The sequence below is a fragment of the Aspergillus udagawae genome, assembly GCF_001078395.1.
Source record: "Aspergillus udagawae IFM 46973 DNA, scaffold_6, whole genome shotgun sequence".
Taxonomy (NCBI): domain Eukaryota; kingdom Fungi; phylum Ascomycota; class Eurotiomycetes; order Eurotiales; family Aspergillaceae; genus Aspergillus; species Aspergillus udagawae.
This window is the reverse complement of record NW_025091269.1, coordinates 1,075,725-1,096,948: the sequence shown is the minus strand read 5'-3', so window position 1 is coordinate 1,096,948 and position 21,224 is coordinate 1,075,725. Positions and strand designations below refer to the sequence as shown.

Sequence of the window (21,224 nt, the reverse complement as noted above, 5' to 3'; positions counted from 1 at the left end):
GGGTCGGTGGAGAGAACGTGTGAATGACCCCCACGTCCACCATTATTTCTCCGTGTCGACGCCATGAACGTTACCATCATTAGCTGTGGCCATCGCGGAAATTACCTCACATTGTCTGTTGAGGCATTGGTATCCCGCAGATGTTCCGACTCTCCAAGTGTCGGAGACCTGTCCGACCGAACTGCTCCCGTTCCATGGAAGAGTCAACCCGGCGCAAGTCCGATTGGGGATTACGCTGTGAACAAAAGCCAATTTATGAGCCTCGAGCCATCTTGAAAGGTAAGTTTCTGAAAGAGAACCATCACATTCATCTCTTACTTTAAAAAAAAACACAAGAAAATAACATCCAAGCGTGTTCTTTCTAGACAGAAACCGCAAACCAGGAAGATTTTTCGACTGGAACAGAATACATTTGTAAAAACGGACACCTGGACATGGACATAAACCAGAAAAAGAAAGGGCCATTTCAACATATCACGGAACACTTGACGCCGAAAAATAGCAAACATGGGATGATTAGAAACATGATAAAGAGATGAGACCCCCAAATTTTTATGCAGAACGCTTGTAGATACCAGACACTATACAGTGGTCACGTTCGAAAGGCTCCAGAGTCAGCTGCTCCTTGGGCTTGATCTTCTCCTCTCTCATCTTCTGCACCTCACGGGCGAAAACAACCTCGGGCTTGGCCGTACTGTCGATACAGTTGGCCTTGACGGAGACAATGACACCACCCTCGTTCTTCAAGAACATGTGGGCATTCAAGCCGACAATACGGGCCTGATCGGGCTGGGCAACATCGGCGAAGATAACGTCAACCATGGGGACGAGCATACGGTAGCGGAGAGGGTGTCTGGCGTCCTCGACGATGGGAATAACGTTGGTGCGGTGGGTGGCCATGCCGATCAGATCACGGCCAGAACGGTGAGAGAACTCGACAGCGTAGACGTTTCCGGTAGGTCCGACAATATCAGCGACGTGACTGACGGAGGTACCGCTGGCAGAACCAAGGTACAAAACCTTGGAGCCAGGCTTCATGTAGATATCATCGAGACCACCCAGGATACCGGCGGCAAGCTTGGAACGGAAAGGGTTCCACACACGGTATTCGGTCTTGGTGACGGCACCATCCTCACCAGCGGGGGACTCGACAGCAATACGCTTCTCGCCATAGACGGACTCTCCAGGAGTCAAGTTCTTGGTGACAAGCAAATCTTCCTTACCACCACGGGCAACGAAGACACCGGCGTGACGGTGAGGCTCCTACAAATTTCCACATTAGTATCCAGACCCATCAATCGCTCCCAGCCACAGAAGAGACATACAATGATGACCTTGGCACCACCCCTGGCACCCTGAGCACCACCTCGACCTCCACGGCCACCGCGACCACGAGCAGGGCCACCACGGCCACCACCACGAGGACCACCACGGCCACGGCCACGATCACCGCCTCCAAATCCGCCTGAAGATAAAAGAAGAGATCGCATTAGCTTGCCGTTTCCCGCAGGGGACATTCTAGGACAGGCGACCGCATTGAAGCTTCAGGGTTGTGGTTCCAGTGAAAGCAATCGTACGAGAACAGCCAAACTGCTGGTTCAAGGGCCTATGCCTGCCTATTGTCCCAAAAGGAGGATATGATGATGAACAAACCTCTGCCACCGCGACCACCACCACCAAAACCACCTCGGGGGGCGCCACGGCCACCACGGGGAGCGCCGCGGCCACCTCCTCTAGGACCACCGAATGCCATTGTAATTTATGATATATTTATCGAAAAGAGAGAGAGATCGAAGTCGTTTTCACAGCCAAGATAACGGGCTGAGAATCAAATCGCGGAGCTGCTGTTGGAGCGAAGATGAAAAAAAAAAAAGTTTTGATGTGTCAACGACAGCTAAGCCCGTTGCGATTGGAAAGAACGGTGAGTCGAGGATGATAAATTGCCTCTAGGTAGCAGATAGGCGAAAATTCCGCACCGTGTCTGCTTACAGGGTTCCGTCGAGGCCGTACTGCTCGTCGTTTGTTGCGGTCGAGATTTTTCAGACTGAGCCTTTGGATCTTTCGAAAATCAGAATCTGCTAATCCAAAAACAGCTTAGCGGGTCTCTGGCTGATGTGGGAACCTGCTAATCACGTGATATTAAGTGATAGCGAGATCACCTGACTTGTATAAGCCCTCGTCCAATTGGATCGTTTCTTGACCATCACATAGGTACTAGGTAAGTAACAGGTGGAAGAGGAGCTACAGGATCTCGCATTATTGTATTACAGAGAAATCAGAAGCACGATAACCTCCAAAGTTCATTCTCGTACGTGAGAAGAATCCTAGTCAAGGAACATACGGGTATGTAAATGATTCAACAGCCAGAAAAATAGAAATGCTCGCGCCACCTCACTTCCCAAAGAAATAGTAATTTGCTGCATATTGCACTGTAATGACTGACTGCTGGTTTTCGCAAGTCTTAGGGGGCGATCCCCCGGCAGTGTCTACCCGGTATACACTCTCGTAGTCTCCAACTGTGCCATTTGTGGTCGTCAGGTAAAGCCATGCAACAGCACCATTGGCTCCTTGGACTGCAGAAGACGGCGCAGCCAGTTCAGCTTTCTTCTTTGTAAATGCTATACCGTACTGTCGTTGCGCAGTTGTATCGAGATTGAAAATGGGTATCGAATTTTGGAAGAAATGATGACCAAGAAGATTTAGGTTGGCGTAAGGCAGAGTCGTCCATGAGTCGGTGGGTAGCTGCAGCTTATAGGCGATGTTGGGAAGGATGTCTAGCATATCTGGGTAGTTTGCTGCAATGCATGTTGCGTTGTAAAGACTTGCGACGGCACCTATGGCCACCGGTTTCGAGTCAGCGGTTGAGGTTGCGCAACTGTAATTCTGCGTGGGGGCAGCTACGTTAGCCATGCAACGAAGTGTGTGATCTGAGGGTGCAGTCATTGCTAACCTGTGTTCCGCGGCCAACGGCGACATATATTGGCTTCTGGTTGCCGGGAGAGGGCAGCCCAGATGCAAAGGCGGGTAAGGCTATCTTGGATGGATCGCACGTTGTTCTTGCAGTGAAGACATCCTTTGCATCGTCGATATACTCGCTCACTTTGCTGTAGAACTCTGCCAGCTCGCCGGAGTAGTCATAAATATTGTCGAAGAAAGCTGGAGCAGCGTAGGCCGTTGCCATCAGCCAGGCGAAGAGCAAGAGGAAGGGCCGCATCTTGGTGCTTTATACTGTGTATTGCTTCTCTAGAAAGCCTAGTCCAGCTAGGTGCTATGTTGAGGTGATAATATGCAGTTGGGTATTGCGTATATGAGAAGACCAAAGAGGAGAGGAAGAGTGGAGATTATCGGGTTGTAGAGAAGTATCGAGTACGAATGTCCGTGGTGTCCAACGCTGACACTCAAGACAACATGGTAGACAAAGAGGACCTGCCGAGGAGGAAAACGCACACTAGCAAGCAAGATTGAACAGCAAGGAACACGACTGGGAGTAAGAAGATCCCTACTCAACAGCCAGGATGAATATCCTATATAATCGCCAGGCTTGCATGGCTGCATGTCCATTGCAAGTCGCACGGATCCTCCATCTGTATGTCATTGAAGAAATTATAGTAACATGCAATTTAGCCTTGAAACCCGGCTGGTTAGATCTATTAACAGCCTCGAGTCACATTATCGCTGAAGCCGCCTGCTATAGTCGTGCGCCATGACGCTCGCTCATTGGGGCCAGTATGCGCTGGTTGAATCCTTCAGCTTGGACGGTATTCTAGTCGAGACATGGAATGCTCACCGGGCGTTTTGTGCTGCCGAAGAGACCTCCTCCTCGGGCGCAGATTGGTGCATCTGACTCGGCAGTCTTGTCGATTTCTGACCGGCCGGAGCTTGCATGCCGCTTGACGATATCTGGCAGGGTTATGGTCGTGCTGATTGGCATTGAAATTCCCGGCCTCTCTCTGTATCTAATAATATCTCCTGTTTGCATTGCCGGCGCCTAGGGATCATGCCAACCTGGGTTAGTGTGCAGAATGACGGATTTCCATTGACCACGAGACTGGTCTTGACTCGCGTCAATCAGTCTGGGCTCATGACGATAAGTGGATAATTCCTCGCCCTTTTTCCTAGTAATGTAATTGGGCAATTGGTCTCGTTGTCCAACGGGCGAGTGTTGATGATATTAACCCGCTAGCTTAGATCGTTGTTATTCTTGGGAATATATCGAGCGCGGGGTAAACACCAAGCAGACATTTCAATGTGATCAATGCCTTCGACAAGGGTGATATTAAGTGCAGTGATTGACTGTCCTCGAGCAGTACTTGGTTCCCATAACTCTGATAAGTACCAGAGGCACATATTCTACCTCCCAAAGAGCACCAGCAGCCCAGAAGTATGACTCGATGCGCAATTTTTGGTCTCATGGAACATGTTGTTGAGTAAACCGCACTATCTTCATAGTGGCCCGGGTGATCTAGTGGTATAGAAGGACCCTAGTATTAACCAACATACATCAAGTTGAAAATGCATTAGAACTCCCGGCTGTTTGTGTATAAATCCTGTAGGAGAGAGAATCCATCCTTTTTCCCCTTTTCGTAGATATCATTTCAGCTCCTATAGCTAATTAATCTGTCCCCTAACATCAGTGGCCCGGGTGGTCTAGTGGTATGATTCTCGCTTAGGGATAAACCCCAAGCATATCTGCGAGAGGTCCCGCGTTCGATCCGCGGCTCGGGCCAACAACATTTTTTTGTGGGTATATTTTGGCGGTATTTTTTTTTTGTGACTGGCGAGAGAGTGCCAGGTACTTCATCATTCTACCGTAGCACCCTTTCACCAAGGGCCACAGTCCGATGCCTGGTGGGTAAGGAGTAATCAAACCTGCTAAGATGCATGCGGGCCCACACCACCACATGCTAAGACATTGCTAAATAAGTAGGTACTCATCGATGGCAGCAAGGGGTGTCCGACACCCCAGGTCATTACGAAACCGTAGCATGGGACCAGACTCCTAAAACCTTCGACTCTGTTGACTGCTTCGTACTGGGAACGGAGACCAAATAAATCAGAAGGTAGTATTCAGCTGAAGAACTAGATATCTCGGACCTTGTAAACGCCGACTGCCAAAAATAGAGAAGAAGAGGAGTCAAATGGCCGCTAAGCTGCATGGTTGAAACCCTCCTGCTGCCAATCATCACCATGTAGCTGGCCACTGCTACTCCGAGACCCGCCTCCGCCAGCCATCGCAGCAGCGGCAGCAGCTCCCAGATTGGCGCTACTGTGCTTTTCTATTTCCATGGTACTCATCATATACAATACTAGGAACAGTAAGACATGCAGGGCGAAGCAATACCCTGCAAAGAGGTTTCGGCTGGTTCGATTAGCCAAGACGATGCGTGTGATCGAAAACACGATTCTCTCGGGCAAGCTCATACGCTTGTACGCCCGCACCGACTCACGGCCTCGGAAAGCAGCAAATGGCGATAGCTGAGCTTCGTAGGCGGACTGATACCGGTCTAGTGAAAGGCCAGAAGGGGTGTCCGCGGAGACATGGACGGAGGAGTTGCTAGGTTTATTCGCATAGGCAGAGGCTGATGAGGAGGCTCCACCACGGCTGTACGTTGAGACATATCGCGTTTTCTCGTAAAGGCTAAGGTTGTCCTTCTGGAGGGAAGCAACCTCCTGCCTCAAGGACTTGACCGTGCTGTACATCTTCGACAACTCCTCTTCTAGCTCCGCATTCTTTTTCTTGAAGCGGTCACGCTGAGCCTGTATCATAGGAAGCAGACCGGAACCACCGCCCACAGGCTCCCCGGCGCGTATAGCGTCCATTGCATTGGAGGATGCTGCCGCCTGATCAAAACCTGAAATGATAGACGAGGTCGGGGATGCTGCTCCCCTCCTGGAGGAGTGGGGGTACCTCGAGCTGTAGGTACCGGCAACGGACATTGCGGATGATGGGAAAGCGTTCGCCGCCTCTTGCTGTACACGGAGCAGATCATTCTCAAGGGTGGTGGATAGCTGCTTGGACTTCTCCAGTTCCTGTTTGGTATTTGAGAGATCCTCACGGAGAAGTTCAAGCTGACCTTGGAAGTCACGATGGGACACACGAAGAACGGTAAGTTCATCTGTCAACTTCTTATTGCGAGCCAAGAGCAGTCCCTCTAGACTATTACCGCTGGATCCATCCTTAGGTTTCAAAGGGGCACCGTTGGTGCCGTTAGTATTGCCTGTGGAATCTCCAGCCTCATCATCGTCCGCATCACCCGCAGAGAACTCAATAGACTGCGAAGAATCAGCAAGAAATTACGGCTATCTTGCCATAGGTTATGTCCTACCTTGATCATCTCCAGCTCGCGGCGGATATCTTCATAGTCAGCAGTCTTTTCCAACCGCGACCGCAGCTCGTCTCGCTCCGCAGCCACCTTCGAGCCCTGCCTCTCCAGTTGTGAGAGCTTCGATTCCCATGCGTGACGTTCAGACTCCCGATCAAATCGCGCGGCGTCCAACTTGCGCAACAAGGATGAGTTTTCTGATTGAAGGCGCAGATAGGCGGGATCGTCCTCAACAGAGGTAGCCTGCGGAGCCTGCGAATGTGAAACGGCTTGAGCCAGCTCAAGCCGGAGTTGCTCGTTTCGTGCCTCCACCTCGGCCAGTCGCAAGCTAGTCTTTTCCAAGTCGGCAGACACCAATTCTAGTTCTGCAGCAGTTGCCCCGTGCTGGGAGCCATCACCGCCATCGTTCTCCTGGCCCAGCCTTTGAGATACCTCGTAGCTCGCCTTCACTTCCTTCAGCAAGCGCTCCTGATTCTCAACCTTCTCCTCCAAGCTCTTCTCCTTGGCGGCCCAGTTGTTCGACTTTTCCGCCAACACGGCGGACCAGGACGACTCGATCTCTTTTATCTTCGTTTCCTGGCTCTCCTCCAAATGCTTTCTTGCGGCTCGCTCCTCCTGTAGTCGCTTTTCCGTATCCTCTAATTGGGATGTAAGGCGGTTCACAGATGTCTGCAATTGGTCTCTCTCGGATGTCAATTTCGGGACGGTCTGCTCGGAGAGCACGAGGGAGTCGACCGAGGCTTCAAGGAGTGGGTAAGGATCAGGAGCTTCTGACAGAGAGGAGTACAGCTGTAGAAAGGCGGACGAGGAGGATTTCCCGTGATTGGTCAGAAGATCAATGAAGCTCTGATATGCTACCATACGTTAGCTCGAATGATCAAATGGAGCGCTGCCGAGATAGGACGGACATTTCAGGAGACCCTTGTATTCCGCAAGCTTGGAAGCATCGTCTAACTTTCGAAATTCCTTTGTCTTCTGGGCCAGATCCTTTCTCTGTATAAGTGCATCTCGCTGCTGAGCGACAATATCCGAAGCCGTAGCATCTAGCTTTGCGACAGTCGTAGTCAAGTCGATGCCTAATAGTAGAGATATCAGCACCTTTTCAAGGTAGACAAGGCATGCGAATAATGACGTACCTCTCCAGGCCGCAATGGCACGTTGAAACTTGTTCGCTTCTTCTGGGAGCTGCTGCTCTGAGCTGGCCCGTTCGGCGTCGTGGCCATCTTGATTGTTGTTCTCGGGAACGATGCCTTCCGTGATCGCAAAGGTGTCCATCTTCTTTCTCCTATTTTGACCCAAACTTTTGTCTCAGTGAGCCCATCGGACGCTTAATTCAACCAAGATACCCCTACAACTATCGACCAAAGCAGCGATCGGACAGAGACAGACCAGTTTGAGATGCGGAGACCGTTGACAGTTGACACGCGGAGCGGACCGATGGTTGTTCCGAACTTGTAGGCTGTTCTTCTCAGGCCCCAGGGGTTCTGAAGTTTTGCCGAGTATTTCCTATTTGGGACGGTCCTACCTGGATTAACTTGGGAGCCTGTTGGCATGATTTTGTACTCTATGAGAACATCAGAACGAAGCCCGAATGCTGGAAGTAGGCTTATATCAGTCCTGAATAATCGATCTGGCTCGGATTCAAAGCTACTTACTGACTACAGATAAAGTAGCATGTTTGAAGAAAAGTGGAATTGTCTAGTTCTGAGGTACGAGCTGTTGGAGCGTCATTTTGAATATAAGGAATCAAGTCATATTTGAGCCGAAAGGCGGATATAAAGCAAATTGAATGGGCTTAATCATCCTCAAACCGGATGTCTCTTTCCTTCTTCAATGTAGGCTCTTCGACATCCCGGTCACCGTTGGTTACACTTAAAGGTTTTTCATCCTGGTCAGAAGGCTGTCTGCGACTTTGCGAATCCACATATCGAATCAGGCTTTCGCAGAGCCGATCGAGGATCCATTCCGGCTCTGTCTGCGACGCAAGCATCGGACTTGTCTCTCCAATCCAATCCCAATTTAGCACACCGAATTCATCTTCGTCAAGCACCACTCCCTCAGGACTGTTGTCAGTGAATCGGATCAGACGCGTAAACTCAACCCACTCTTCGTAGCTATAGCGCTTCGGATGGCGTGCAACAGCATGTTTTGCTGTCCGTCGAATTGCAAATGCGAGTTGCTGGGCCAAATCTTGCCGCGAAGGACTTGAGTCGCGAGCTAGATCTTCAAGAGGTCTTGGGCGAGAGCTGGAGTCGGCACCATCACCCTGCCGTTCCCCTGGCTCTAAGTCACCAACAGGAAAGCCCTGGGCAACTCGTTTCTTTTCTGCTCGCCGCTCGAGGGCGGAGTAAATAACAGGCAGTCTTTCGAGAAAAGCTTTATATTTGGATGATTGCGGAAGAACGGTCCAGTCCGCAACTTTGTCGGTGGCATGCTTGAACCAGGCGACGATTGTGTCGCTCATCTCCGAGATGAGGGTGGTCATTGTTGGAACAGCGATGAGAGACCACACCACAAAGAACGGCTTTGCCGCGTTCGTTGTGGGAGTAAAATCTCCATATCCCACGGTAATCAGTGAGCAAAATCCAAAATATAGAGCATCAAAGTATGTAATATTCTCTTCCAACTGCCAGAAAACCACTGCACCGCATGTCCACACTATCCCAAAAATGATAATGCTCAACACTAGATTGTATGTCCGACGGAATATGATTGTTTCATTTTGAATGGCACGCATGGCGTCAAATCGGTCCTTTTCTTCCTTCATGAGGATAAGCTTCGTCCGACCCGCCAGTCCCTGAGTCCAGGAGCTGATACTGCTTCTGATGGGGTGTTCAAGTGTATAGCGAGGCCGATAGCCGATCTGTGTTGCTTGGTCGGAGTCGCTCGTGTGAGCCCCGTTCTCTGCTGGGGCAATATGATTATTTTCCAACGTAGTAGCACGTCTGATGGTTGCCAGCCGCTTCCGCTCAGTATGTTTGCGAATGACATTGTCATACTGAAGATCTTTGGCAAATTGATGAATGCTACCGACCACTAGACCTAGCATGATGATGCCCATCACAGCGTAAGGGAATAGAACGCCTCTTCCAACGGCATTTGTGGGCGCAATGTCACCGAATCCCACGGTCAAAATGGTTACATCCGAGAAGTATAGCGCATCTGCGAATGATATATCTATGACCCTGGAAAAGATCACAGCACCGATCACTAGCCAGACGACAAATGACAGAGTCTGTAGGATCAGAGTTCGCTGACCATCAGTGAGAGCGAAGTACTGGGGATAATGTCCAAAAAGATATCCCAACATATTGATGATCAATATGACACTGAGAATAAAATAAAGGATTGCCGCGATAACGGCACTCCAGTAAGCCTGCGAGTAAAGTTCATTTGGTGCAATCGGGCTTGCATATACATGCATCGCAACGGTTCCCGCAATCAACTATTCAATGCAGAGTCAGAAGATTTGCGAATATGGGTTGATCCAGGCCACTCACAAGAGCTGTTGATGCGGACCAGCAGATTATAGATGCGGGTAAAGCTATGATATAACGTATGATACGTGTGAAATTACACAGCAGGAACGCGTTTCCCAAAATACCCAACGCAAGTGAGGTAGCGTTGAGAGCAATGCACCTGCAGAAGTCAGCATGCATTCCTCTGGGTCATCATGGCAGTGAGCGATATCCATTACCATCGAGGGTCTGGGAAACCGACTTGCAAGGGGTTTCCAAGCGAGTCTTTTTGGTTGAAGAATATGTGACATCTCCATGGCATGACCAAACCAACGATCGACATGACATTTGCAAGGGGGCCAGTGGCAGCGGCGACTAAAGGTACCGCAGTAGATGCAAGCCACCAGTCTTGAGGCTCATCGTCATCGGGAGGCCTCAAGTGAAATTGACCTTGAAGCCATTCCCAAAAGGACTGCCGCCTCGGATGGTCAGAGGGCTGTTGTACTTGTGAATGAACCGAATCACCGGATTTGTGGTTTATTTGCGGTGCCATACTTGGGTTCGCTTACCCGAAGGTAGGCAGAATGAGACTGAACAAACATGCTACTCCCTTATGAAAGAAGAACATCTCATTTTGAAGCTTCAAAAAGCCAGACCGCACTGCTTGTGATATACTAAACCGTTCAAGCGGGCCGTCTTTTCAAGTCTGCAGCGCTGACCTGTCGAGGAACTATTGAAATGATTTCTGTGATGACGTCGCAAGCAGGATCTGTAGAAGACCGTCTGTGCGAATAAGAGTGTAGGATATGGATTGGTGTATGCAACTATCCTCGAGAATAATAGCAGCGGTGGCTTGAAAAGAGGGACGTGCCACATGATCTGCAGCGCATATGGTTTTGTCCCGTGACTTTGGTTACGCGATGCCATCATCAACTCTTTTGTTGATGTTTCGCTATTGTATGCTGTGTGGCAGCGGGCCCAGAACTAATGTGATGTGTACAGGACTGAGAATACTTCGACTACAAATTAACATGTCCTATTGAATTTAAACTCAATCATACCAAGCAATTGTGCAACAATGTCGGGATGCACTGGAACGGCATGTCTCCATTGTTATTAAAACTAGTTAGTTAACTATGTGGTTAGTTCGTTAACCAAGCTCGGCTGCTGACATAGCAGAACCCCCAGTTTGGACCCACTCTTTGAGGCATCAACTCCGCCGAGCTCCAGGACATACTGTTGTTGTCCACCTTCGCGTTTTATAACTGATCTGACTTGAAAGCGCCAGAGCTGGTCTCACTATGGTGACGGAAGATGACGGCACTGGCCCTCGCAAAAGGAGGAAAATTACCTCTCCAAAAACAGCCCCTTATGTGCTCCGGTCCCTGTTAGATCAGGTGCCCTTGTCCGCCGAAGATCCCACGGCTGACGATGTCTACATTACCTGTGTTGAGTACTGGAGTAAGCTCTGAGCTCTTTGTTCTGTGTTTCTGGAAATGGAAGACAACTGACCAGTTTTGATCCTCAGGTGATAATCTCTACATCGGTACTTCCTCTGCGGAGATCCTTCATTTCGTCTGCCTTCCACCAGACCCCTCTGACAGGTCCAACGAACCGTCCTTCATCCTGGCCTCAAGACTACCCATTCCATTCTCTCAAAATGCCCCATTGGCAACAAAACACCCTGGTATTCAGCAAATTGTTCTACTTCCAACCGTCAACAAAGCATGCGTGCTCTGCAACGGGACGGTTACTTTCTATCTGCTACCTGAGCTCAGCCCGGCATTCAATAATACGAAAGTTAACAACTGTCGCTGGATCGGCGGTCTTGACCTGAATGCAGATACCAATGGTGCTGAACCGCCCGTTGTTCTGATCGGAGCGCAAAGTAGAATGATGCTGGTTAGGATTGGGGACGATGCTCGACGCATCAGAAACATTGAGTTTCCCGGCTGTCTCATGGCATTACGAAGAGGAACAATTGCCTGTGCCGCTGACTCGCATGCCTACTCATTGCTTGATGTGGAGCATCAGCAAAAGATACCTCTATTTCCTATATCCTCGTCTAACGAAACGTTCGAGTCGGGCCATGTGGAGGATATGCTCTCAGCTCCATCTCCAACGCCTCAAGGAACCCGCACTCATATCAGGAGCTCTAGCTCAAATACACTCGTTGGTATGCTTCATCCAAATCCGCCGCACCTTCAGCATGACCGGTCGCGCTCTGCGACGCCTGAACTCTCCCCAGATTCCGGGACGCCGAGACGGTCAGTTTCGCAAGACCGAAGTCGCAGCGCATCGCCGCGAACATCTATTGAAAACCAAGCAGGCGAGCTACAGCCTGGCTCCGTCAGTGACACAAAACCGCTTCCTCCCTTGCCGAAGCAACTAAAACCTCACATTGTGTCTCCAACCCCGTCGGAATTTCTGTTAGTTACCGGAACAGAAGAAAAAGAACCTGGAGTTGGCATGTTTGTCAATCTAGATGGAGACGTTGTACCGCGTGGCACGCTCAATTTCCACCGTTACCCTGAGTATATTGTAATCGATAGCGGCGAAGAGAACAACCTTGTCGAGTCGACCGAGAATACGCAAGATCAATACATCCTTGCGGTCATAGAGACAGAACAAGAAGGGAAACGTCGCAAGTGGTTGGAAGTACAGCCGTGGGATGTTGATCCAAGGGAGGAGGAGAAGAACCGTAAGAGCTGGCTAGAGGTACCTTCGGCCGAGGATATGCCGTCTTGTCCTGTGGGAATCTGTCATACAATGAGCTCCAGTCAACTCGAATTCGGTGAACTGGGGTGCTTGTTACAGATGGTCCGCCTGAAGACGCCCTCCTTGTCTCCTCACATACCAGTGACAGATCCAAGGACCCAGGCTTCCATTGAGCAGCTTCAGAAGGAGAAGGAATTGTTCGAGTCCCAAGAATTGACTGATTCTGATGGAGTAAGGAAGAGCGATGGGTCGTCAGAGCGGGGGTGGGAAGCAGAACGCAATAACGAAGAAGCCAAATTCGCCCGGGCTCTGGGTCAGACTCAAAGCAGCTTGGTAATGTGGTCTGGGCGTCGGATCTGGCGAGTGGTTAGAAATCCATTGACAACACAGCTTGATGGTGCTTTGCAAGATGCCCAGGGTTCAAAGGAGCTCATGTACGGGGATTTGAAAAGGGATGCTATTCTGGATGTTTTTGAAGAAGTCCAGGCCGCCGAGCCGCGCTCTGAAGCCGAGTTCTTGGGACTCAATTTCCTGAAACAAAAGTCAAGCCTCCTTCTCTTTGGTGACCTGCTCTTCATGGATGCAGCTGCTCGAAAGGGGGCGACAATTCAGGTAACGGAAAGGGTGCTGATTACTGGCGGGCTGGATCCGCGGATTGTTCTCTTGTTGACCCCACAGCTGCGTCAAGAAGTCTTGCAGGGTCCGCAGGGTATTTGGGTCCATGGAGGGCTAGCGCAGATCGCGGAGGTTTATCTACAGCGCCTTGAGAAAGCAGATGAACAATACAAAGATCTCAATGCTCTCGATGATGAAGTCGTGAACATGATCAAGCGCTTTCTCCTTTCATGGCAGCAGAAGAGGGGTTATGGCAGCATCGCTGACGAGACATATGTCTTTGATAGCGTCGATGCAGCTCTCTTGCATTTGCTCCTGGAACAGGATTCTCAATTGGCGATGGAGCAGCGTTCGGTCTCTCCAATCCGAGCGGAGCTGAATCATCTTGTTGATAACTGGAAAGGCAGCTTCGACAGGGCTGTGGTACTGTTAGAGAGTTATCGCAGACTATACGTTCTCAGCCGGCTGTATCAGAGCCAGAAAATGTCCAGAAATGTTCTCAAGACATGGCGAAGAATCACCGAAGGAGAAGAAGATGTGGGCGGGGAGGTGACTGGGCCGGGCATTGAAGCGCAGATGCGTAAATACCTCGTCAAGATCAGAGACGCGCAACTCGTCGAGGAGTACGGGTCATGGCTGGCTGGGCGTAACCCTCAACTTGGAATCCAGGTCTTCGCAGACAAAGACAGTAGGGTTGTACTCGAGCCGGCTGATGTCGTTAAAATGTTGAAAGAGCGCGCCCCCAACGCAGTCCAGGTGTATCTGGAGCATCTCGTTTTTGCCAAACATGTGAGTCCTAACATGCTTCCTTACTGATACACGTTGTTCGAACGCCTAACATATCCAGTACACGCAATATGCGGACGACCTTCTCAGTTACTACCTGGATACTGTCCTATCAGTCCTCGAGTCCTCGCCCGCCGCTCGGGAGTCTCTTGCAGAATCCTACTCGACCTACCGCGCCCTGCGGCCCCCTAAACCGACCTACATGAACTTCATAATGGAAAACACCCCCTCGGAACCTTGGTGGCAGTCGCGACTTCGGCTGCTGCAGTTGCTCGGCGGAGGGAGCAGTAGCCAATTCTCTTCGATGCCAACACCCACCAAACTGACATATTCAATTCCTGCGGTCCTCGCCCGGATCGAACCCTTTCAGAATGAACTCGTCTCCGAGTCGGTGATTTTGGATGGCTTGCAGGGCCGCCACCGGGAGGCCCTCCGCCTTCTCACTCACGGGCTTGGCGACTATGACTCTGCCGTACGGTACTGCCTCTTTGGCGGACCTCGCAGCACCAGCTCAGCAAGGACGGTCGAACTGGCTGACAAGTCACACCAGTCGGAGCTCTTTCGGTATCTTCTAGATGAATTCCTTCAGATCCAGGACGTGTCCGAACGAATCGAGCGGACCAGTGATCTCCTGGCACGGTTTGCCGCTTGGTTCGACATCAAAGATGTCCTGCAGCTGATCCCCGATGATTGGAGCGTGGATATCCTGAGCGGATTCCTGGCGCATGTCTTCCGGGTCCTGGTTTCACAGACGCGAGAAGCGCGGATCGAGCGGGCGATCAGCGCGAGTTTGAACTTGCGTATTGCCGCGGAGTATATTGAAGGAATGGAGAAAGTTGGTGGGTGGGTAGAGGACGATTCGGGGGTGAGAAGGTTGAAGGATGCTGTAGCTGGTGATGCCAACAGAAATCCAGCAGCGGTGCAAGTGACCGACAGCGGAAGTGACTTCGGGGATATGGTGGAAGCTTCACAATCTGGGCTGTGATACGTGCGTATTGACCTCATTGTATATAGCATCCCTACAGCGACGACTCTTGTAATGAATAATGCATATTATACTCATGATCACATCTCGCAAGACAGTTCAATATGTACAGGTGAAACCAACAGTGCAAAGGTAGCTAATGCTCTTCAATCCAGGTCCGGCACCGGTAACCCATTGACGATGCGAACCTTCCGGCCCAATTTATCCAGCGCCTCCTTGGAGTTCTTTGCGCGCAGATCGGCGGTCTCCTGGTCGGTAACGAGGACAAAGTCGTAGGTGAGCAAGGCGTGGTCTTCGGGCACGTTATACTTCTTTGCGTATTCGGGGCCCGCCTTGCCGATATCCACGACGAGGGAATTCTTGACGCCGAAGACAGCGTCGGAGGTCTCGTAGGGGTCGTTTCGGAGGTAAAGCGCCCTGCCACAATGCATTAGCCCCCGTTTCACCTTACGGATCGAGAAGGGGGAAGAAAAACAGGACATACGTAATCAAATGATCATACCCCTCCTTCTCGAACATGAAATGCATATGCGCGGGGCGATACGGATGCCGATGCAACTTCTTCAACAGTTTACCCACCGGCCCATCGTGCGGGATCGGATACGGCACAGGCGTGATAGCACTGAACCAGAATACGCCGTCCTTGTCGCTGCGCATGATACAGCGCCCGTCGGGCCCGTCACGGCCGGGATACTGCACGTCGTAGTGGCCCGTTGAGTCGGTCTCCCAGATATCGATCTTGACGCCCTCGAGCGGGTTCCCGTTTGTGTCTTTGATGGTGCAGACGACGAGGAGCGGCTCGCCTTTGGGATCATGGGACATCAGGCCGCCCTGGGTGATCTCTTCGGCTTCGTGGGTGTGGAAGGGGCCGAGGACGGTGCCTTCGGTTGAGCCGGGCGGTTTGGGGTGGTCGATTGAGTCGACGAGGAGGGAGAGGCCGAGGACATCGGAGAGGAGGATGAATTCCTTTTTCCCTGGCGTTAGTTCCTCCGTGTGTGTTTACTACGAAAGTGCCGGGGGCAGATACGTACCTGTCGTACATCGGAGGAGATCTGGCCCACCTCCTTCAAGAAGGTGAGTCCGGTCATCCATTCCTGGGAGCTGAGTCGGGTCTCGCGGGCGAAGTTGTGGAGATGCGTGACCAGACGCTCGAGGACGTACTTCATGCGTTCATCTTCGCAGAGGGAATTGATTCGGATAACGTTCTCGGTGATGTTGTCGACCGTGAGGTCTTTCATAGGGGGAATCTTGACTTGTGAGGGGTCCATGATGGATGTTTTGTATGAAACAACAGAACAATCAGCCAAAAAGAGTCTAAAGATGAGACGAATGCTCAAGCTCTTCAACGACGGGGACCATCAGGTTTAATAGACCAGACCCATCAGCGCATTGTCCAACGAGGCACAAAGAAAACACCACCCCGCAATGACCACCGGTTCCGTGAGGAGCTGAGGAGCCGATGGATCGATGGGTAATAATTGTATAAGCAAGGGCTTGCTTGATTGACCTGGTCCATCATTGGTCTGGTCGAAAAATCGGCAATACCCCGCAAAGTCTATTATTTCCGAAGCTTTCTGAGATAATTACCTGAGGGGTACTCTCATGCACCACCTAGGCCAAGATCATCATCCTCTTCATCATCATATCCATCTATACTGGTTGTCGGAATTCCCCCGGGCCTGGTTCCCTTTTTGGCGTTCTGCCGACTTCGGCTCGAAAGCGGTCAGCATGTGGTCACCAATCAGGCGCGACACTTTCTGCCTCAGGCTCCTCTCAGCTTTACCTGCCGATCGGTAAATCCGATAGATCCAAGGGTGCTTGCGGGGTGTCCCACTTTCGCCTTAGATGAGGTGGTGATCGGTGATTATGATCATAAGTAGCTTCTACCTAGGATCAATACTCATTGTTATCTGTGCACAGTCTATTCGTCATCGAGATACAGCGGCGTTGGTGGCATTTCATCGCATCAGCTGTGCTTCTCTCCGTCAAACGGGTAATGTCTTTTCCTGCCGGTTAAGTCCTAGCCGTTATAGCTCCCTACACGGACCGTTACGTCGAGTCACATGGTGCCAGACTGTCAATTTATAGAATATAGTTCAAATACAATCACCCAGGGATATCCGCTGAACTCGCTCAAACAGTACAGACTCAATGGATAAGTACAGAAAATGTTCACCTAATCAAACATGGATCTCGATGCCTGCTCAGATCCCCAGAAGTTATAAAGAAACGAAACAAGTCGCAGGGCCAAAAAAAGAAATGAGCTTAAGCTCTCACTAGCTTGCGTTCTCGTTCTCGTTCTCGTTCTCGATCACTGGTCATCTGCTCATGACCATTTTCCTTGACCGCAGCGGCCACCCGCGCATGATGGTCCACCGTGTCCATGATCGCTTGCATGAGCCGGGAGTTGGCGTCTGGGTCGTCGTCGTCAGGCACTGGATCGTTGTTGCGATTGATGCTGACGCGTCTGTCATGATTTCCCACCGCGCTACCATGGATCTCACTCATTGCACGTCGGGGAGCGGTATCCTTGAGCGATGGGGTCCCCGGCGCCGGTCCCCCCGTGGGTGCAGAATCTCTTCTACTGTTGTATGCCACGCCGCCTTCCTCTCGTGACCGGTCGTGCTCTGGAAGGTGAGCAACAGATGCTGGGGTAGGTGCAGCAGACGTGGTGTTCATTGAAACGGTACCAGGGGTTGGAGCCGAGGCGGGAGTGGGGGCTGCCGGAGAGTCTTTCGACTGAGCGCTGTCTCCGAGCTCACGAATTGTGCCGTCCGAACGCGCCTCGCGCAATTCCTCCTCCTTGACATCCTTCCAGGAACACTTGGCATGTTTTTTAGTGCAGCCCATGCATGCGGTCAAATTCTTCAAACAATCCATGTGAAGCCGACGGCAGCGATCGCAGGGTGGGAGAATACGCTCTCCTCGTTGTAACTCCTCCATGCGGGCAACCATTTCCATCTTGAATGGACCGCCATCGTCTTTCTCCATGTGGTTGGTCTTGGGTGGAGGCAGTAATGACGACGGCGTACTGGGGATCGCGACGGTAGCAGGTGCGGGGTTGTACATATTGTAGTCCCCAGCGTCCGACGCTCTCGGCCGCGGCCGCGACGACTGCCGGTTAGCTGATCCAGGTGACTCTTCGTAGCTGCGCGATTGCCGATCTTGCGTAGTGAAGAACTTTTTCATTAACTCGGCACGTGTCGTAGGAGATGCGCCTTTGATGGATGTTCCATTGATGATGGTAACATTGTCTGTGTTTGAGTGCGAGAACATAAACTGCGACGACAGCGCGTTTTCCTCCACGGGAGGTTCTCCGGGATTTATACGGGCGGTATTCACTGCGACAAATCCAGTAGAGGGAGAGTGAGCGTTGGATGGAGGATTGCCATTGAGCGGGTTTGAAACCGCGCCAGTCGCCTCGCGCCAAATCGGACTGAGTGAACGAGGCTGCTGTGATTGTGGTATTTGATGGGGTTGCGGCGGGTGATGGGCCTTGAGAGAGATGTCATTTTCCCGGCGCGTGACAATAGCCGTTCTGCGATTTTTCAAACGATGATTGAGCTGTCTAGCTCGAGCCGATACTGCAGTAAGGACACACTAGTAAGCTTCCGGCACCACTGAAGGAGACCACATGAACACGTTTGAAGGGAGTCATGGACCAACCTTGATCGGCAACTTGAATAATCTGCTGCAAATTCTTCTCCAAGATCTCCAGCGCACCCAATTCTTTCTCCTCGTCCTCGATGATTGGCTGCGGCGGGATCATCTTCTGTGGCATCCCCGACGCAATAAGCACAAAATCTTCCTCGCTGATCTCAACTCGACACTGCTTGGTATAGAACTGGCAGACGCGCACTCCATTGCGCGACTTCTCCAGGTTGAACTGTTCCGGCTTGCTCTTGGCAAATTCGACGACGTCCAACCAGGTGATGTTAGGGGGTTCTTTACCGTGCGACTTGAGTACACGAGGAGGGCCGTCAAATAGGCGCTCGAAACGCTTGATCAAGATGGGTCCAAGAGGACATGCGCCAAGGTTACCCGCGATACTTTCGTGGCGATGAAGCACGCCGTCGTATTCGCCGACTAGGTGTAAAATAGCTGGCATAGTATCATCGAGAGAGACTAGAGGCAAATTGTCCGGGTACTGACGAGCGAGGTAGTTAATCTGGAGATGGTTCGAATGGCTCTTAGGTACTTTGGAAGCAATCGGATGGTAGTCGCCGGAGGGCGACCTGGGCCGTTTGTTCGACGGCTCTGCCGCCGCTGGGGGTCTGGACTCCATGAAGCTGTGCAACGTGTGCGTTCTAGTGATTCAACCAGGGGAGTAGGATAGGTGGAATGATGAGAAAGATAGTGAGAAGGTTTAGAGAGGAGTTGGTGCTATCGCGGAAAAGTCGAAAGCAGAAAATCGATCGCTTGCGGGGATGGAGAGAATTAGGCGATGAGGGAAAAAAAGGTCAAATGGCGATTGATGGTGATCGACGGCGGAGCATAAGGGCTCCAGCTGCGGATTCCAAAAGTAGCCACTGGGCTGCGAGGAAACCTTTTCGAGTTAGGTAATAAGGAACCCCAACAAACAATGACTTATGAAGGTTGGGTGAAAAGAAGGCGGAGAGTATGCAAGGCGCAGAAAGAGACGGAGCTGATACGACAGGAGAAAATAATTAGAACCCGACAGCAGCTTAAGATGAGCGTTTGGAGAAAAGAGTTAGGACATAAAAGGGGGCCAGAGAGATCCGGGGGGAGAGAGGGAGGAGAGGACAACAGGAGGAGGAAGAGGAAGAAAGAGGAAGACGCCGAGGAAGTGGAGAGGCGGACGGGATGGCAGAGTCACAGTGGCAGGCCAATTAAGGTAGTCGTTGTCGGGTATCCAAGCTGACAGGTAGGTAGATAGCTAGGTAGTCGGCAGGTAGGTACGGAGTACGCCCAGGAATACTGTCATCTGTACATGGATAGATAGGACGGCCTTCGGAGTATATTTCTAACAAGCACGGGTTGGACAAAGAAGGGTGGATGGGATGGACGGCCAGAAAGAGCGAACAAGGATGAAAGGGCACTATTATTGGACCATCTGAATGGCCACAAATACCTGATGACGATAGGAAACGAACATGGGGTTGGTGATGGCGCGGATGGCGGAACTGGTCACCTCCTCGGAGTCCTTCTACACTAGATAATCATTGCCTTAGGCCACAAATCTAAATGGGTGCGATCGGAACAGTATTGTAGGCAGACTTCCAAAGCAGGCATGATGATCATTAAGTAATGAATCAAACTACTGGCGAGAATGCAAAGGAAAGAAGAGAATCAGAAGCCTGACAACAGTCTAAAAGTTTCCCGCGTCGTCCAGGCTTATTTTGATGCTTTCCATTTGACTGTGATGGGAGCTGGATTCTTTGCAAACGTTAGGGAGCGGAGTCCCGCCGGCCTGTTCCGCTGCACCATACGCTGTGGCTCGGAAAATCGGAAACGACGGGTAATTACCGTACAGCCCAGCACTAGGTGAGGTAGGTATCTACCTAGCCTAGGCATCAGAATTTCCTCCGAAATACGCAGGATCATGGAGCATTCGTATGAAGTAGAAGACGGGAATCTTTATCAGAAGGAGTAACATGAAAGTTAATAATCAAAAGTCGTCATTGCAGTAATCGGACAGCACTCTATTAAGAGTTCTTGTAGTCGACGTTGGCCTCAGTTGGCCAGAACCCCTTGCGGACGGACTGGGTCAGCGAGACCTGGCAGTCCCAGACATGTTGTCGGGATGACGCGACAAGAGGGATTTGTCACTACCAGGTCCATGCACGATAGGCTCATCCTTTCAGATGGTCCCAGGCAAAGTGGAATCCAATACTTTGTGTCCCAACTGAGAGCATGAAGTACAGAGTCTACTGATCATATCTTTCAGGCCTCGCATTCAAAGGCAGGAGACTCTTAAATCGACACCAAGTGAAATGAAGTTGCGCTCCGCCCGTCTCGTGTAACAATACAGTAGGAGTAATACAAATTCTGCGTATAAAATTGTTGCGTAAGGTTGACAATTTGATCCAACAAATGTCGGACATTCTGCCTACTACTCCACTGTTGCAGCAAATCAGGTAGCGAAAGCGGTATAGCGCAGTATACACCGGGAGTATTCTTGTGGTACGGGCTTGTTCTACACAGAATATCAAGGTAAGATTACCAGCTGCTGAGAACCTTGAGAGGTTTCCTTCGGGTAAGGGGGAAAGTCCAATACGTACCGTCAGAATGCAAAATGTCAAGTGACTAGGCCGAATTTTATTGCTTCCACCAGTGATTAGTTCTGTACTCCATATGTGTGGGCTACACAATCTGGAC

At 51.0% G+C, this 21,224-nt stretch overlaps 7 protein-coding genes and 1 non-coding gene across 8 annotated transcripts; 2 read left to right on the top strand and 6 right to left on the bottom strand.

The window, feature by feature from the left end:
• Positions 1–552: 552 nt before the first annotated feature.
• Positions 553–1,753, bottom strand: Aud_008143 (rRNA 2'-O-methyltransferase fibrillarin family protein; the record flags this gene model as incomplete). The annotated part of the gene is made up of 3 exons (XM_043293025.1): positions 553–1,263; positions 1,326–1,465; positions 1,654–1,753. The coding sequence occupies 3 exons, from the start codon at positions 1,751–1,753 to the stop codon at positions 553–555; spliced, it is 951 nt and encodes a 316-aa protein (XP_043148960.1).
• A 638-nt stretch (positions 1,754–2,391) lies between these two features.
• Aud_008142 (uncharacterized protein) lies at positions 2,392–3,214 on the bottom strand (the record flags this gene model as incomplete). The annotated part of the gene is made up of 2 exons (XM_043293024.1): positions 2,392–2,883; positions 2,951–3,214. The coding sequence occupies 2 exons, from the start codon at positions 3,212–3,214 to the stop codon at positions 2,392–2,394; spliced, it is 756 nt and encodes a 251-aa protein (XP_043148959.1).
• Positions 3,215–4,636: 1,422 nt separating this feature from the next.
• Positions 4,637–4,726, top strand: Aud_008141. Its single transcript has one exon. It is a non-coding gene; the product is annotated as a tRNA-Pro (tRNA).
• A 419-nt stretch (positions 4,727–5,145) lies between these two features.
• Aud_008140 (CCAAT displacement transcription factor COY1) lies at positions 5,146–7,598 on the bottom strand (the record flags this gene model as incomplete). The annotated part of the gene is made up of 4 exons (XM_043293023.1): positions 5,146–6,273; positions 6,327–7,177; positions 7,232–7,399; positions 7,460–7,598. The coding sequence occupies 4 exons, from the start codon at positions 7,596–7,598 to the stop codon at positions 5,146–5,148; spliced, it is 2,286 nt and encodes a 761-aa protein (XP_043148958.1).
• Positions 7,599–8,118: 520 nt separating this feature from the next.
• Aud_008139 (potassium channel family protein) lies at positions 8,119–10,334 on the bottom strand (the record flags this gene model as incomplete). The annotated part of the gene is made up of 3 exons (XM_043293022.1): positions 8,119–9,768; positions 9,824–9,962; positions 10,021–10,334. 3 exons carry the CDS (start codon positions 10,332–10,334, stop codon positions 8,119–8,121), a joined length of 2,103 nt encoding a protein of 700 aa, XP_043148957.1.
• A 748-nt stretch (positions 10,335–11,082) lies between these two features.
• Aud_008138 (putative TGF beta receptor associated protein 1) lies at positions 11,083–14,885 on the top strand (the record flags this gene model as incomplete). Its single annotated transcript, XM_043293021.1, has 3 exons — positions 11,083–11,242; positions 11,310–13,903; positions 13,962–14,885. The coding sequence occupies 3 exons, from the start codon at positions 11,083–11,085 to the stop codon at positions 14,883–14,885; spliced, it is 3,678 nt and encodes a 1,225-aa protein (XP_043148956.1).
• Positions 14,886–15,031: 146 nt separating this feature from the next.
• Aud_008137 (intradiol ring-cleavage dioxygenase) lies at positions 15,032–16,153 on the bottom strand (the record flags this gene model as incomplete). Its single annotated transcript, XM_043293020.1, has 3 exons — positions 15,032–15,302; positions 15,370–15,851; positions 15,917–16,153. The coding sequence occupies 3 exons, from the start codon at positions 16,151–16,153 to the stop codon at positions 15,032–15,034; spliced, it is 990 nt and encodes a 329-aa protein (XP_043148955.1).
• Positions 16,154–17,150: 997 nt separating this feature from the next.
• Positions 17,151–19,170, bottom strand: Aud_008136 (Zn(II)2Cys6 transcription factor domain-containing protein; the record flags this gene model as incomplete). Its single annotated transcript, XM_043293019.1, has 2 exons — positions 17,151–18,469; positions 18,552–19,170. The coding sequence occupies 2 exons, from the start codon at positions 19,168–19,170 to the stop codon at positions 17,151–17,153; spliced, it is 1,938 nt and encodes a 645-aa protein (XP_043148954.1).
• Between the last annotated feature and the right edge of the window lie 2,054 nt (positions 19,171–21,224).